This window comes from Eptesicus fuscus, chromosome 8, assembly GCF_027574615.1.
Source record: "Eptesicus fuscus isolate TK198812 chromosome 8, DD_ASM_mEF_20220401, whole genome shotgun sequence".
Lineage (NCBI taxonomy): Eukaryota > Metazoa > Chordata > Mammalia > Chiroptera > Vespertilionidae > Eptesicus > Eptesicus fuscus.
In genome coordinates this window covers 29,418,348-29,434,346 of record NC_072480.1, presented here as the reverse complement: position 1 = coordinate 29,434,346, position 15,999 = coordinate 29,418,348, and the positions used below count along the sequence as shown (strand labels likewise).

The following is a 15,999-nucleotide window of genomic DNA, read 5'->3' as shown; positions in this document are numbered from 1 at the left end:
GCTGGCCATTTTGTGACGGCCATCTTGTGTCCACATGGGGGCAGCCATTTTTTATCACATGGGGGCAGCTATCTTGTGTGTTGGAGTGATGGTCAATCTGCATATTACTCTTTTATTAGATAGGATAGAGGCCTGGTGTACAGGTGGGGTCCAGCTGGTTTGCCCTGAAGGGTGTCCTGGATCAGGGTGGGGGTTCCCTTGGGGCGTGGGGCGGCCTGGGTGAGGGGCCTGTGGTGTTTTGCAGGCCGGCCACGCCCCTTGGCGACCCAAGCGGAGGCCCTGGTATCTGGGATTTATTTATCTTCTATAATTGAAACTTTGTAGCCTTGAGCGTAGGCCAGGGCAGGCCAGGAAGCTTGGCTTCCTCCATTGCAGGGGAAACCCTAGCCTCCTGCTAGCTCCATGGGCACAGCCATCTTGGTTGGGTTAATTTGCATACTTGCTCCTGATTGGCTTGTGGGTGTGGCTTTTTGGCATGACAGAGGTGCAGTCAATTTGCATGTTTCTCTTTTATTAGTGTAGATTATTATATAGGATTGTACTTTTATTTTTCCAGTGCGTGCTTTCTTTACATATACTACTTAATATTTAAAAATGTTAATTTAGTACATTCTTTAAGGCTTTGCACAATTATTTCAGAGATAGCACATGGACTTTTTTTAAAGAAAAAATTTAATGTGTTTTCACTGATTTTTTTAGAGAGAGAGGAAGGGGAAGGGATAGAGAGAAAGAAGCATCAATGAGTGAGAAACAGCATCTATCTGCTTCCTACTCCATGCCCCCTACTGGGGATTGAGCCTGGTTATGTGCCCTGACTGGGAATCGAACCCATGACTTCCTGGTTCCTGGGTCAATGCTAAACCACTGAGCAACACTATCCATGCCACATTGACTTTTAATAATGATGATGTTACTTTCCAATTGCTAAGCCTGCTCAGAAATATAATTAGAGTTGAATAATACCAGTGTAAATATTTGATTGAAAAATATGTAACACATGTTCAAGGTGGGTGTCATTAATATTGTTATATACAAACTATTATTTGTGAATAATATTAAATTTTATATAACAAGTTACTTGACTCTTTCCTATGTTATAGTCTTTAAATTTCTTCATTGCAATCCTGCTTTTATTTTGCACTTTCTTTTTATTGTTCCGCTATATAGCAATGTTTTAATCACTTCTGATACTTCTATGAAGATGCTGAAACTATCTCAATAAATTCCTTCAGAGAAAGACATCTTATCTATATCCAACACTATATAAAGTACAGCATTTTTCAGGTAAAAGAATTATGTACATTTTTATTTAATTGAACTATAGTGAGGAAATAAAACAGAAGAGTGGAATGGCTGAAATGTAAATTTGTATAATACACGGTCCATTTGCCGGAGTGAAAAGTTGGGTAATTGTGCGATTTGTAAGGGCAGATTTTTCTTTTCTTAAATTAGTCTGCTCTCTCCTTCCTTCTTTTATCACTTGTCTATCTTCTGTGTAATCCATTCTTAATAAACTTGTAAGACTTGGGTTAAAATAACCTGCTCCTCATCCTCTGTGAATCTTCAAATTTATATCCATCTTTTTCTTCTCTGCAGTCTTATTACACTCACAAAGGTTATTATACAACTTAGCACGTAATGCTGTTTTACCATTATGCCTCAGTTACTTCTGTCAATGTCACCTTCTTAGCCAGGACTTCCCTGGCTGCCCAATGTAAATTAGCCTCTGTCACTCTGAATAACATCACAAAACTTTTTCTTCATCATACTTAGCACTGTCTGAATATCTCATTTATTTTTTTTTTTATTATCTATTACTAGATTTCACAAAAGGAGGGACTTTGCTTATCTTGTTAACTACTGTTTTCTCTAGTGCCCAAAAGAGGGGAATACAGTGGAGTTCAGTGAATACTTATAGATTGGCTGGCTGGATGCCTGGGTACTTAAGAAGATGTATAAAAGGTATCGGACATATATGACTGATTGAAGCTGATCCTTATCAAATGTGTTAGTGGAAGTAATAGACATCTTTTGTGGGAAAGTACCATAATGAGGGCAAAGCATATACATAACCCTTGGACTAGGCAGTAGAGCAGTGAAAGCCTGAGGGTTGGGAGTAGGGTGAAAAAGTCAATGGGGGGAAAAAGAGAATTTCTGTAATACTTTCAAACAATACAGATAAATTTTAAATAAATAAAAATACACCCATAGAATATATTAGTGCCAGGTAGTTTGGTAATGAGAATTTGGCCTTTGTCCTAGTAAAGGAATAGAAAACAGATTTTACAAAAATAGCAAGTGACTGAATAAATATTGATATTTTTCTAATGAATTTTATCAAATATTTATTGTGTATAAAAGCTCACCTGTTTCTCTAAAGCTCTTTATAAGGAGCTTGGGAAAAAGAAAGCCTTACTACTACTAAGATGGGCATTACTTTTATCTGCATTTTAACAGTTAGCACAAGAACATCTACATTTATTTTCTCTTTTGGGTGATGATAATGATATGTATTTGTGTTTTGTTTTTTTTTCCTGTCTGAATATTCCACCATCTCTTAATGAGTAGCCCATCAATAATGACTTAGAGACCTCATTAATGTAACCATTTATCCCATCCTATCAGGTAATCATTTTAAACTTCTAAGAATTTGGCTATTTCCAAAATTGTTTCAGTTTAATCACAATTTTATCATTCTCATTGGTAATTCCAATTATTCAAAGCTCTACTTCCCGTTGGAGCACATTGTTCTATAGGTAACAATTATAAGATAATCCTATATAATAAAAGCCTAATATGTTAAGTGTCCAGTTATCCGTTCAACCAATCAAAGCGTAATATGCTAATGATAGACTAAGGCTGCTCATCCGCTTGCTATGACATGCCTTGACAACCTGGGGGCAGACAGTCAACCGGTCGACCAGTCGCAATGACGTGCACTGACCACCAGGGGGAAAATGCTCCAAATGGTAGGTTAGCTTGCTGCTGGGATCTGGCTGATTGTTACTGAGCGAGTGGGGCCCGACATGCCCTGGAGCCCTCCTGTGGTCCCTTTGTGGCTGGCCATCCTCCCGCATCCCTCTCCGGCTGTGATCATGCACTGTGGGGTCCCTCGGCCTGGCCTGCGCCCTCTTGCAATCCAGGACCCCTTGGGGGATGTAGGACAGCCAGTTTCAGCCTGATCCCGCAGGCCAGGTCAAGGGACCCCACTGGTGCCCAAATTCATGCCTAGAGCCTCTAGTTAACTTATAAGCTCTCTAGTTTTAGAACAAGATCATGTAATTTTAACCTTTTGCACTCAGATGTCGAGTGTGACTCGACAAGGTTAGCATCGGTAGCAGCTCTTTTTATACTCTTTGAATGTATCAATAATTTAAAATATAAAAAATCCAAATAAATAAGTTTGTATGAAATGAAACTCCAGTTTTTTATTCTACTGCCACGCTTTGTAACATCTGGGGTATTTAAAAAATTAAATCCCGAGTAGAATAAAGGAATCGAGAAAAAACCAAGCGAGTGCAAAGGGTTAATGGTTTTGACTCTTGGTCTTTTTTCCCATCACATTTTTAAATAGAATTATACTGTTTTGATTAAGTATGCCCAGCATTTTCCAAATATTTCATTAACATTTGCTTTGTATCTGAAAATTTAAAAAAATGTTATTGGATAATACTTATAGCTTTAATTTAATCTGTTTACCAAATTGATTCTTGAGACTAGACATATTCCCAGGTATTAGCATAAAATTATTAGGATTTGTGAAGTGCCTGTTTTAAAGCTCAAAGCCTTCTAAGCACTGATAGGGGCAGAAAAATAGTAACCATACAGTTAGAAAAACCCATGTAATAGGATAACCTGTTGTCCAGGTCAACAGCTGTTCAGGGACTCTCTTAGCTCTTAATTACATTGAGATTGTGTGTGTAAGAATGCATATACATGCAGTCTTTCATCAGAATTGTGAGAAGGCCTGTTACCCCTCCCACTAAAGTCCAAAAATGATGACACTAGGGTGAAATAAGTAACTGGCACCAATGTAGTAGTAGTAGTTGTAGGTGGTTAGACTTTAATACAACTAAGAAGTTGGGGCACAGCATTAGAGAAGGAACTGACAGAGGTGACCACACCCCAGAAATGGGGCGAGAACAAAGCACTACTAGAGAATTGGATTAGAAAGGAAAATTCACAACATCATTATAGATGAGTACCATGGATTACAAATGCTGTATGTATTCAATGGGAAAAATGATCACTCATAGCTGTAGGGAAGAAAGCTTCATGGAAGAAGAATTTAGTGAAGCCTTGAATGATAGGTTTGGACCTGAAAAAGTAGATAGGAATTAAGAATACTATATAAATAATCCATGTGGATACAGTCTCTATCAGGAACATAAATAATTTTAGGTGAGAATTTATAGATTGAATAAACCAGTGTTGATTTCTGAACTTATTAGATTAAAGAAATTATTCCACTTTACAAATAAATCACCATATGTTCCATCTAATAGTTTCTGTATGTATGTTAAATGTGGTTTTTATTTACATCTGTTCATTTTACCTACAGCATTTTATGGAATATGGATATTTTGTAAGACAAAATATATGGAAACCTGTTCTGTGTGACTATCTATACTAATAAAAGCCTAGGTGGCCCGCGCTTCCTCACACGACGTCATCACAAGATGGCTGCCCCCACGTCATCACAAGATGGCTGCCCCCACGTCATCACAAGATGGCCAGCAGAGGAGGACAGTGGGGGCAACCTGGTCTGCAGGGGAGGGGAGTTGGGGGGGAACAGGCCGGCAAGGGGAGGGTTGTTTGGGGCCATCAGGCTGGCAGGAGAGGGCAGTTTGGGGCCATCAGTCCAGCAGGGGAGGGCAGTTGGGGGCGATCGGGCCAGCAGGGAAGCGGTTAGGGGCAATCAGGCAGGCAGGCAGACGAGCAGTTAGGAGCCAGCGGTACCGGATTGTCAGAGGGATGTCCGAGTGCAGGTTTAGGCCCAATCCTACAGGGAAAACCAGCAGTTGGACATCTCCCGAGGAGTCCCAGATTGGAGAGGGTGCAGGCTGGGCTGAGGGTACCCCCTCCTTTGCATGAATTTCGAGCACTGGGCCTCTAGTATTGTTATAATTCCTTGTGATTTTGTGATTTTACTAATTATAAGAAATTTTTGTTGCTCATCTAAGAATTAAAAAAAGATACCACATATAAATGCATCATTCACTGGTAGTTTTATGATATATATTCTAGAAAGTATAAAGGAGGCATTTTGCTATTCAGTTGCATATAAACTGAGCCACAAAAATATTTATAGATTTTCTTAAGGCCATTAAAATAAATCAGCTCTTGCATTAGAATTCAGACTTCGTATATCCTGTGTAATAAAAGGCTAATATGCAAATTGTCCCCTCGACCAGGAGTTTGACCAGGAGGCCGGGCCAGCCCGCCAAACACCCGCAGCCCTTCCACTGATCGCCCTCCCACCCTGATTGGGGGCAGGTCCAGCCGGCCAACATCTCACATCCACTGTCCCCCGGTCAGCCTGGCCCGATCAGCCCCAATTGGGGCGGGCCAGCTGGACCCCACCTGTGCACGAATTCATGCATCAGGCCTCTAGTTGTAAAATACATGGAGCATAGTATGAAAAGAAAAAACAGATATAGAAGAGCAATTGGCAACGTGTGGACATGGTTACAGGTGGGTTGTGATGGACTGAGATTCCATAGTACCTTGTGGGAAGGTTGAGTTCTAATTACTAAAATTCTTCTGTGCCCCCTGGATTCACCAACTATCTGGCTGCAGTGCTACCTCTTTCTCCTTGGTCATATTCATTCATTTATTTATTCATTCATTCATTCATTCATCTATCTCAAAGGGAAAGGCCTGGATCTGTTGCTTTATTTTATCCTCGACCAGGGGATGCTCTGACCACAGGAAACATATCATTTTGAAGTTGTGGCAAATTTTTCTTTTTTAGATATAAACCTTCCATTTTTGTTTTGCATTATAGAAGGAACTGACAGAGGTGGCTGCACCCCAGAAATTCTTTGTTTCAATCTAGTTATTCTTATTAACTGGCTTTTTTTTTTTTAATTAAGTGTGCTGATGTCTGTTTATCCTTTTGTGTTAGAGACAGTAAGATGACTTCAGTAAGTTTGATTCTGTATGTTCCATTTATTTAAATGCCACAATTTAAAGGAACCATATGTAATTATGATTGATGTGCTAAGAGAGTCACCTTTTCAGACAGTGATTTTACTGCCTAAGCAATGTGTAATGCCACAAAAGAATTCTGTGCTTTGCTTAGAAAATGTGTTCTGATGCCACTACTACACTCACATTTAGTCTTCTCTGTCTCATTGTGCTTTGAACTGAGTTGTCATAAATAAGTGAGAGAATAACACCTCTGTGTGTATGTATAATCATAGTTTGAACCAGGTAATACATAGGAGAAACTACCAATTTTCCAAAGGATAAGTTAAAACATGAATTTAATTCCATAAAATACCAAATTTTAAATGTCATTCTTAAAAATTTATTTTTGATTATCTTTGCAACCATAAGTAAAGCTTAAAATGAATAACCGGGCAATAAAATACCAAATATTTATTTGTATTCTAGATGCCATTCTTTTTTCTAAGAACTTTGTATGTATTAACTGTCCTCACAACAGTCTCATTAAGGTAGTTGATATTACTGTTATTCTCATTTTACAGGTGAGGACATTTTGGCACAGAGAGATGAGGCATTTGTCCACAGGCATGGAACTACCAAGTTTAGGAGTTAGAAATTGACCCCAGTTGTCCAGTTGAACTGCTGTGCTTAATGCCTATTTTATTGACTTCACTACCATTAAATGTACTGTTACAATTGCTGATCTAGAATTTTAAATCCTATCACATAGTCTGTATTATATAGATAGGCAAATTGGAAGAAAAATTTCCTTGAGTGAAAGAAATTGTGAAAGAAATATTAAATGTATAAATATTTAACTATTCTGATAATTGTACTTGATTTAATTAGAAATTGAATTTTAGATTTCATCACTGCACAGTATAGATTAAATTGTAAGAATGGTTAACTGTTAGAGGTGATTTGGCATTTTGGAGATGTGTAATAGTAGCTTAACAATTACAACAAAACATTGGACTTACAGGTGTGTGTTTTTCTAAAACATTACTTTGAAATTTCAGAATGCCTTAACTATAATATACAGCTTTGTTATCAGCACAAAGGAACAGTATGAGAATCTTTCAAAGTTACATGAAAACATGGAAAAGCTATACCAGAGCATAATGGGATACTATGCTGTTGACGTGAAGAAGGTGTCTGTGGAAGACTTTTTGACTGACTTAAATAACTTCAGAGCCACATTCATGGTATGTTAAAAAAATTTAATTTGTTTTTTAAAAAGTATTTGTATCTATACTACCTCATCTATTAATACTTTTACTTCATTACTTCATTCCACTCCTGTTGTCTAGTAAAAATCTATCTTTTCTGATGTTGAAAGTTAGCTTTAAAATTTCATATTTTGAATCTATTGAAAAAATATGTGGTTTGTTCCCTTTTTGGCCTTCCCAACATTAAACTGTAATCAGAAATTTTTATTGAAACTGTGACAAATTCTGAAGTTTTTCACAGAGACTCCCCTCCTGGCTGATTACAGAGCATTTTTATAGTAAGTTTTTGGCTATGAATTTGTTTCTTTATACTTATGATCAATTTGTATTTTTGTGGTATAATTTTACCAAATTCCTTGCAGCTCTTATGAAGCTTTTTCCCCCTTTCCTTTTCTTAATGCATTGTACAATAAGCTACCTGTAGTTTGCTTTTGAATGGATTTTATATTTCTAGGGTTTCCTTTAGATACTTTAATAGGGATGTCAGGTCTTTGATGTGCAATCCTTTCATTTAGGTATTAAAAAGATCTTTTGAAAAGTATTAGCTGATTAGATGGGGGAAAAGAACCACACATATTAAAATGAGAAGGCATTGTTGCTTCCCTAGGGAACTGGGGATACATTTCTGCAAAGAAAAAATATATTATTCTTAATAGATAGGTAAGTCATTTCTGTATTTCAGCAAATGTTAGTGGGGATTAAAAAGTTCTTGAAGTATAAAGAAAAAAACTGGATTTAAAGAGTTAGGTTTTTTTTTTAAATCTCAGGAAAACTTTATTGCTGAATTTATTGGACTTGGTTATAATCACTGGGTTATGATTAGATAGCCTTTTAATAAAAAGTATTTTAAAGGAAAACTAGTTTATCTGCATTAAATACACATTTTGCTTCTAGCTCTTGTTTACTTCCTCCACAAATCAAAGTGATTATTTAAATTATTTTTTCATATTAGAAGGGAATTTGATTATTAAATATATTATGTGCCTATATGTATGCTGTATTGAATGATATATTAATTTTTACAATGTTTTGTGAGGCATATTGGCTTAGTGGAAGTAGCAACGGCTTTGCAGTCTGAAAGAGCTAGGTTTGGGTGGCGGACTAGTTATGTGACTATAAACACTAACATTCCTGAGACTCAGTTTTCATATTTATAAAAGGGAATATCAATTTCTTTCTCAAAAGGGTGTTTAAATATTAAACAGAATAATATATGTTAAATGTTTACCATAGCTTTTGACACATGGTAGTTGATCAATAAATTGTTATTGAGTAGAGGATTAACTCAGCAAGCTTGAGGTACTCAAACCCTGAGCATTCCAAAGAAAGCTCTAGTCCTTGCCTGACTCCTGGGAGGTCACCTCGAAGCCCTTGGGATATCCTACCTGGTAAGGGGTCTTTGTATACCTAGGACCAAGCTACATAGTTTATGCTAAAAATGGGATTTATGGTGAATACCTGTTTTTGTTTGTTCATTTTCATTTTTTTTGTTTGTTTTTAATCCTCACCTGAGGATATTTTTCCATTAATTTTCTGAGAGAGTGGAAGGCAGAGAGACAGAGTGAAACATCAATGTGAGAGAGACACATCGATTGGTTGCCTTCACATTTGCCCCAATCAGGGCTGGGGATCAAGTCTGCAACCAAGGTACATGCCGTTGACCAGAATTGAACCTGGGACTCTTCAACTACAGGCCAAAGCTCTTTCCACTGAGCCAAACCAGCGAGGGCGTGAATACCTGTTTTTGTTCTCCTGAGGCACTGGGCCACAATGTATCAGGTGGTCCTCTGTGGGGCGCTGGAGACTGAGCAGCTAAGGTCACTTATGCAGGAGGTGCATGCCTACAGGACTGTCCTCCCCAATAAACACTCTTGACACCAGGCTGGGGTGAGCTGCCCTGGTTGGCAATGTGCTTCATGTCTTGTCACACATTATTGCTATAAATGTCAAACTCCTTTGGGAGAGGACAGTGTGATTTTAATCTGTATCCTTTTGGTGTAAACTTTAACAGTGGATAGAACAGCTTTTCTGAAGTCTGTGAATCCTTTAAAAAAATGACCAAACTCAAGGCTTATCTTGGAGATCTCTGACAAAATTACGTATAAAATTATGAAATGCATACATGAAATAATATCCATTATATATATACTAGAGGCCAGGGGATGAATTCATGCACCAGTGGAGTCCCTCGGCCTGGCCTGCAGGATTGGGCTGAAATCAGTGCTCCGACATCCCTCGAGGGGTCCTGTATTGTGAGAGGGTGCAGGCTAGGCTGGGGGACCCACCAGTGCACGATCGGGGCTGGGGAGGGACATGAGAGGTTGGCCAGCTGGGGAGGGCTCCAGGTTGTGTCTGGCCTATCTCTACCATTTGGAGCGTCTGCCCCCTGATGGTCAGTGCATGTCATAGCGAGCAGTTGAGCAGCCTTAGCATATCATTAGCATATTGCACTTTGATTGGTTGAACGGCCAACTGGTCGTCCAGACACTTAGCATATTAGGCTTTTATTATATAGGATTTTTATGAACCATACATTTTCCCAGATGTCTTACTTACATATATTATCTCAGCCAATCTTCATAATAATTATCCATCACTTCGTTGATCACTGTGGCCCTGAAGCATAATGCATGTCCAGGCCCCCCTTCCCCGTTCATATTCAGGTTAGAGAATTTTGCTTAAACTGCTCCTACACATAGGCCTGAATTGCATGGTTTCTTCTTTAACTCTCTTATTTCTAGTCCTGATGATGCTTCCTTTATTGTCATTGAATAGTCTCCTATTTTGCTAGTCTCCTTCTTTAACCAGAGTTGTCAGCACAGTGCAACAGCACTCTTAACTCCTTAAGCAAATGTCATCTGGCACCTTATTTATTTTGCTTAACGATCTCATTTTAGAGAAATACTTAGGCATGCTTTCACCTCTTAGGACTCCTTTGTTATCTGTCCTCTTTAGATAACATGTTTGAAAACAGTTTCTCAACCAAATTATATACATTAAGAATATACCATTTTTCTGTTTTAATTAGACATGTAACTGCTATGTAGACCCTCTGAGTTTTTAATTACATACATTCCCAAGTAGAATTGATGTTATTACACAAAAGAAGTCAGACTTTTTGGTTCATGTAGCTTTTTTTTTCCCTTGAGCACATGAAACTTTTCTGTTTTAAAATACTAAAAAGGATTATGAGACATCTTTATAGTTTCTAAGACCCTGCATATCTGGTACCCCACTTTAGGTTTAGGTTTTCAATGGCAACAGAAAGCAATCCCTGCCTTAAGAGGGATTACTGTTTTGCACACAAAGTGGGAGCCTTATATTGTCTTTTTTGACCCCTAGGTTTAGATATATAAAAGTGCTGAACTTTGCAGTTATTTTCTAGTTCAAAAAGTCCAATCTGTCCCTCCCTATGTTTTGTTTCCCACATGTATGCCTCCATGTATGTGTAATGATAAAGAATTCTGATTTCTTCCCATCTTAAGTGACTTATGAATTCTGCCAACTAGATGCCTCATCCTCTTGGTTTTTGAAAGTGATGTGTTGCTCTCTACCTCATTATTGGAAAGACAGCACTGGCTGAGGGAACAGGCTCTGGCATCAGAACACCCTGGGTGATATGACTGGAGACAAGTTACTTTACCTTGCTCTGCCCCAGTTTCCTCTTAAAAACAGCATGTGTTTCTTTGGGATGTTACATTTTGAAGATCAAATGATATTGTGTACATATACTCTCAAAATTAGCTACCTACAAAAAATAGAAGTATAGTGATTTTTGCCTTTCCCAGTCTATAATAATAAAAGTGTAATGTGCTAATTAGACCGGACGTCCTTCTGGACGACCTTTTGAACAAAGCCGGGACTGCGAGGGAAGCCCACGTCCCCAATGCCAGAGGGAAGCTGGTGCTGGCAGCTGGGAGAAGGAAAGCCTACTCTTGCACAGATTTTGTGCATCGGACCTCTAGTTCATTATAACAAGGAAATATTTAAAGTATTTCATTCCTTTTTAAATGTTATGCTCCCCTATAGAATACTTTGAACTAAATAAGTAGCTACCTATTTTTAATCAGTACTTCTATCTTTAGATTATTTCTCCAAAATCGTTAGAGTTATGTTTTATCTAGTTAAAGATTTGTTGTTCATGCTATTTGCAGACTTTAAGTTGATTTTTGGTTCATACAATTGAAATAACACTGTGCAGTGAACAAATGTAAAATCAATTATAACTCATTAAATCTTGTTGTGTGTTGATCAAATACAATTTATTCTTCTGAATATTCAAACTAAAGTGGTGATTTGCTAAACAAAAATAAATTCATTCATTGAGGATATTTTTAGTTTTTTTCCTGTTTTGTTGTTGTTGTTTTTATAGAGGGCAGCCAGAACAAAACTCATTTTGCCAAATCATTTAAATGTAGAAATTTGATGCTTGTCAACTCTAAATGTAATTTTCAAGGACTACTATTTAGACCAACTAGGCAAATAACAGGAACTCCAAAGTACTAAGCATTTTCTGTGTATTCCTTAGTTCTTATAGATTGATTCCTATGCTATCAGAGAAAAGAAAATCATGTAAAAGTCATGTGGATGGATGTTGAGTAAACTTATGTAATTATAATAGAACATATCTTCTATCCTTGCTTATTCTAGTGAGCTTATGACTTCGAAGTTGTCTTCATTGGCATCATTGTTATTCTGAGATCATACTTGGAGGTACAAAGCTCCAAACTAGAACAAAATACATATTCTAAATATAGGATCGTTTTTCTTCTTATCTTTGGTATCTGTTTATTTAAGGAATTGATCAATGCCAGGTGGTGAATATTTTGGGTATGCAACCTTGAAACTTAATCACTAGGTTCTTCTAATCTTTATTCTTTAGACTTTTCACAATAAAAACACACCTAGACTAACTGGCTTAATTTTTCTCTTTAATGATAAGATATATACTTGCTATGCATTGCTCAATGGGATAATAGATGCATTTGACTGACGGGTTCTGTATCACTAAATGACTGGTAATTTGTATTTCCCTTTTACATTTGAAGTATTTTCTTTGTTCCCTGAAATGATATAGCAAAAGGTAAAACTGGATTATCCTAATACAATAATGAGGACAATGATTGATAACAAAGAGAAGTCAACGAATAACTAATGCATAATCATAAGTAGATTAATCCATGTTATTGAAAAAAATAACACTAAACTTGGATGCCACAAACAAGAATGAATAAAACGGCATATTCTTTGCATATGAGATATACTGGCCTTCATTTCCACATTGTGAATGAGAAAGAGAGAGAGAGGAAGGAAGGAAACACTGTTGTTTTAAGGCTTGTCATGGTTTAAACATTACCAGGTTCTCATGGAATATTTTAGGGCTTTAGTTGGATGTTTTAATTGAACAGGTGATTAGCAGTAGCTATAAAAATGCTGCCCTATCACCAAGCCTACATTAAACACTGTTCTTCCTGGCTGCCATCTTGTGCCTACCTGTGCCTCACTATTTTTATAGTATATCACTTCAGAACAGTTGTCAGCAAACTCATTAGTCAACAGAGCCAAATATCAACAGTACAACGATTGAAATTTGAGAGCCAAATTTTTTAAACTTAAACTATATAGGTAGGTACATTGTTATTAACTTAATTAGGGTACTCCTAAGCTGGCCTTTGCTAAAAACTCAAGGGGCCAAAGAGCCGCATGTGGCTCGCAAGCCACAGTTTGCTGACCACTGCTTTAGAACATAAGGGAAAAGAACACATTTAATAGAAAATCAAGTTACACTTTGGGAAAACTTTAGTTGTGAACATTTCATACTTTATTAAAGAACTTATTGACTAGGTTTAAATATCTCATTTATTTGAGAATTTTACAAAGTGTTTAAAGGAATTGCAAACAAACATAATATAGTGATGAAAGGTCTGTAATGTTAAGTCCCTGATGGGCTAATAAGTAATTTGTTGTTTTATCTGAAACTGACTTTACAATAAAGAGTAACTTGAAGCTGAAACAGTTTAATCATCAGCATCTGCACATCCTTTGGGACATTCTTAAAGGGTTGTGTTCCATTTTCATAAGTTTCACAGTCATCAAATGTTTAACTAATAGCTCCTTGTATTGAATGTTAAGATGATGAATTGTTTGTGCCAGTGTATAGTATATCGTGTTCTCCTCTTCTCACTGATAGCATTTTTTATTGGATTTGGCAATACCAGAGAAATTAATCTGATTAATTTGTATGTCATCTAGATTTCTTAAGTCTCTACCTTGTTATTATTGCAAATAAGGGTTTCTAAGAATAAACTTATTTTCCATTGTTTGTAATCCAAGTTTTGCATGTGGAAGGAAATTTTATATTTAGTTACAAAAGAAAATACTTTTAATGGAAAACAGACAAGTAGATCGCATATTTATTTTATTTTTTGAAGATTTTTGTGACTGGTATTATTTAAAAATATTTTCTTTTATGTTTCAGTATAGGAATATGTATTAGAATACAGGCATACATTTTTAAGGTTTATAAAACATATTTTCTATTTTTTCCTGAAAATGTTGTCATCAGGAATTTCTAGAAAGCATTGGTATGGTTGAACATTGTCTCTTATCAAGGTGAAGACAACTCCTAGCAAAGCATTTAGTGGGAATGTGTGGGATTCTAACGTGGCTATTTACCTTGAGAAAATTAGCCAGTGTCTTCATATTACCTAATATCCATCCATCTGAAAAGTATGTGGTTTTAAATTTGCTTTGTAATGTTATTTTTGAGACTTGAGACAAAATTGAAAACTTAGGCAAGAAGAAAAGATTTTCAAGTTTAGTGAAAACTGTACTAAAGAGATTCCTGGATTACATAGCTTAACTGTTCATAAATGTTTAAGGAAATATATATCTGGACAAGAAGACATTTATAAGCTATCAACATTTTTTATACAATGCACTAGATTTCTAAGTTATAGAAATATACAGGATATTATCATATGTTAAAAAATGTTGAGTATGATAGTTGCCGTTTAAGTAGGCTAAGATACTTTTATTTTTACATTTTATTACTATGTTATAAAGTAAACTAATGTACTCTTCAAGTAGGCATATTTGAAATATAGACTATTATGTTTTTGTGTTTTTTTTTTGGTTTTAGGAGAGGGCAATGTGCACACTAATTTTTTATATTTTAAACTTTTGGGAGAAAATAAAAGAACCATTAATTGTATCATTGGGCATTGTTTCAAGTTAATTTATCAGGAATGTTTAATTTTAAGTGCAAGCAATACTTTGGGGGAAATGAACATAGGAATTTAAACTAATTCTCTTTTCTAGAATAAAATTTCATAAAGCATATTAGATTTAAAAGTATCCAAAACAATACTTCTATAGGTATATGTAAATTAAATCTTTAGAGGTACGTAGCTAGACTTGAGGTCAAGAATACATCTTGCCTTCCATATTTAATTCACTTCTGTACCTTCCCTGCCAAGTAATCCAGCTGTATTGGGTGAATGCTTTCACAACAGTACTTTCTATTAAATCAATGTAAAATTGTATTCCAACACCTTGGAATGGAAAACATTTATATTCTTATAGGAACTATGAAAATCGGCACTTCCCCAATGTAATAGACATATGTATGATTGGTGCATGTTAGAAAGTGGCTTTCCTTGATTTATTGCCCAATAAATATATGTTTAAGATACTTGATTAATGATATCATAGTAATAATGCAAAACATATAAATTAGTAATAATATAATAGCAATTAAAATAACAATTGTTAACATTTATACAGGGCTTACTATGTGTCAGCAGTTCTGTAAGTCATTTACATGTATTAATTCGCTTAATTCTTATAATATCCTCATAAAATAGATACTATTTTGCCCATTTTACAGAAGAGGAAACTGAGACACAAGTCACACAGGTATTTAGTGCCCAGTGAAGATTCAAACAAAGATAACATGCCTCCAGCTTTCCTCCTCCTAAATACTATACTTTCTAATATGCAGTGATTAGCTCATATAGATTTTTAAAAATATCTGAAAGTAGTGATATATCATACTGTATTTTTTAAGACATTCTTGATTGTCAGTTTAACAAACTTTTTTCAGTGCTTGTCTAGGACTGATGTTATATGTCTGTCCAATGTTAAACTGTTTACTTTTGGATCCTAAAACACACACATATAAGACACCCAGGAAAATATATAGTGCACAGAACTGCCTCATTATACAAAAGTGTTTAAGAATTAAGGATCTACATGTTGGCTGACTTTCTACCAGAGCACCCTTTTAGGACTGCTTATCATGATAAGGTAATAGGGACTCTTAAAGATCCATCTTATAATAGTACAACAAACTATTTAAAACATGGTGTTTTGTGAGAAGGTCAGGGAAATTCCCAGGGCAAACCGGGCTTAGGGGAAAAAAAACAGAGCTGAAACTTGATTGTTGAGCATAGGTACACAAAGGAGAAAGTCAGGTTTGCCCTGGGATGCCAAGGTTAAGAACAGGGTGAGGACACTGAATAAGACAAATGTAGGACAAAAGGAAACTAAACTTATCCAGGTTAGAAATGACCCTTGATTACTTTCAGAAGCAAATTCA

At 36.2% G+C, this 15,999-nt stretch overlaps 1 protein-coding gene across 1 annotated transcript in view; it reads left to right on the top strand.

Annotated features, from left to right (window-relative positions):
- The window catches only part of DIAPH3 (diaphanous related formin 3), a 564,474-nt gene that overhangs the window by 379,992 nt on the left and 168,483 nt on the right, over nt 1-15,999 (top strand). Inside the window, exon 24 of the mRNA XM_054719838.1 lies at nt 7,213-7,376. Within this exon, the coding sequence (XP_054575813.1) occupies nt 7,213-7,376 (164 nt within the window). The remainder of the gene's footprint in view (nt 1-7,212; nt 7,377-15,999) is intronic.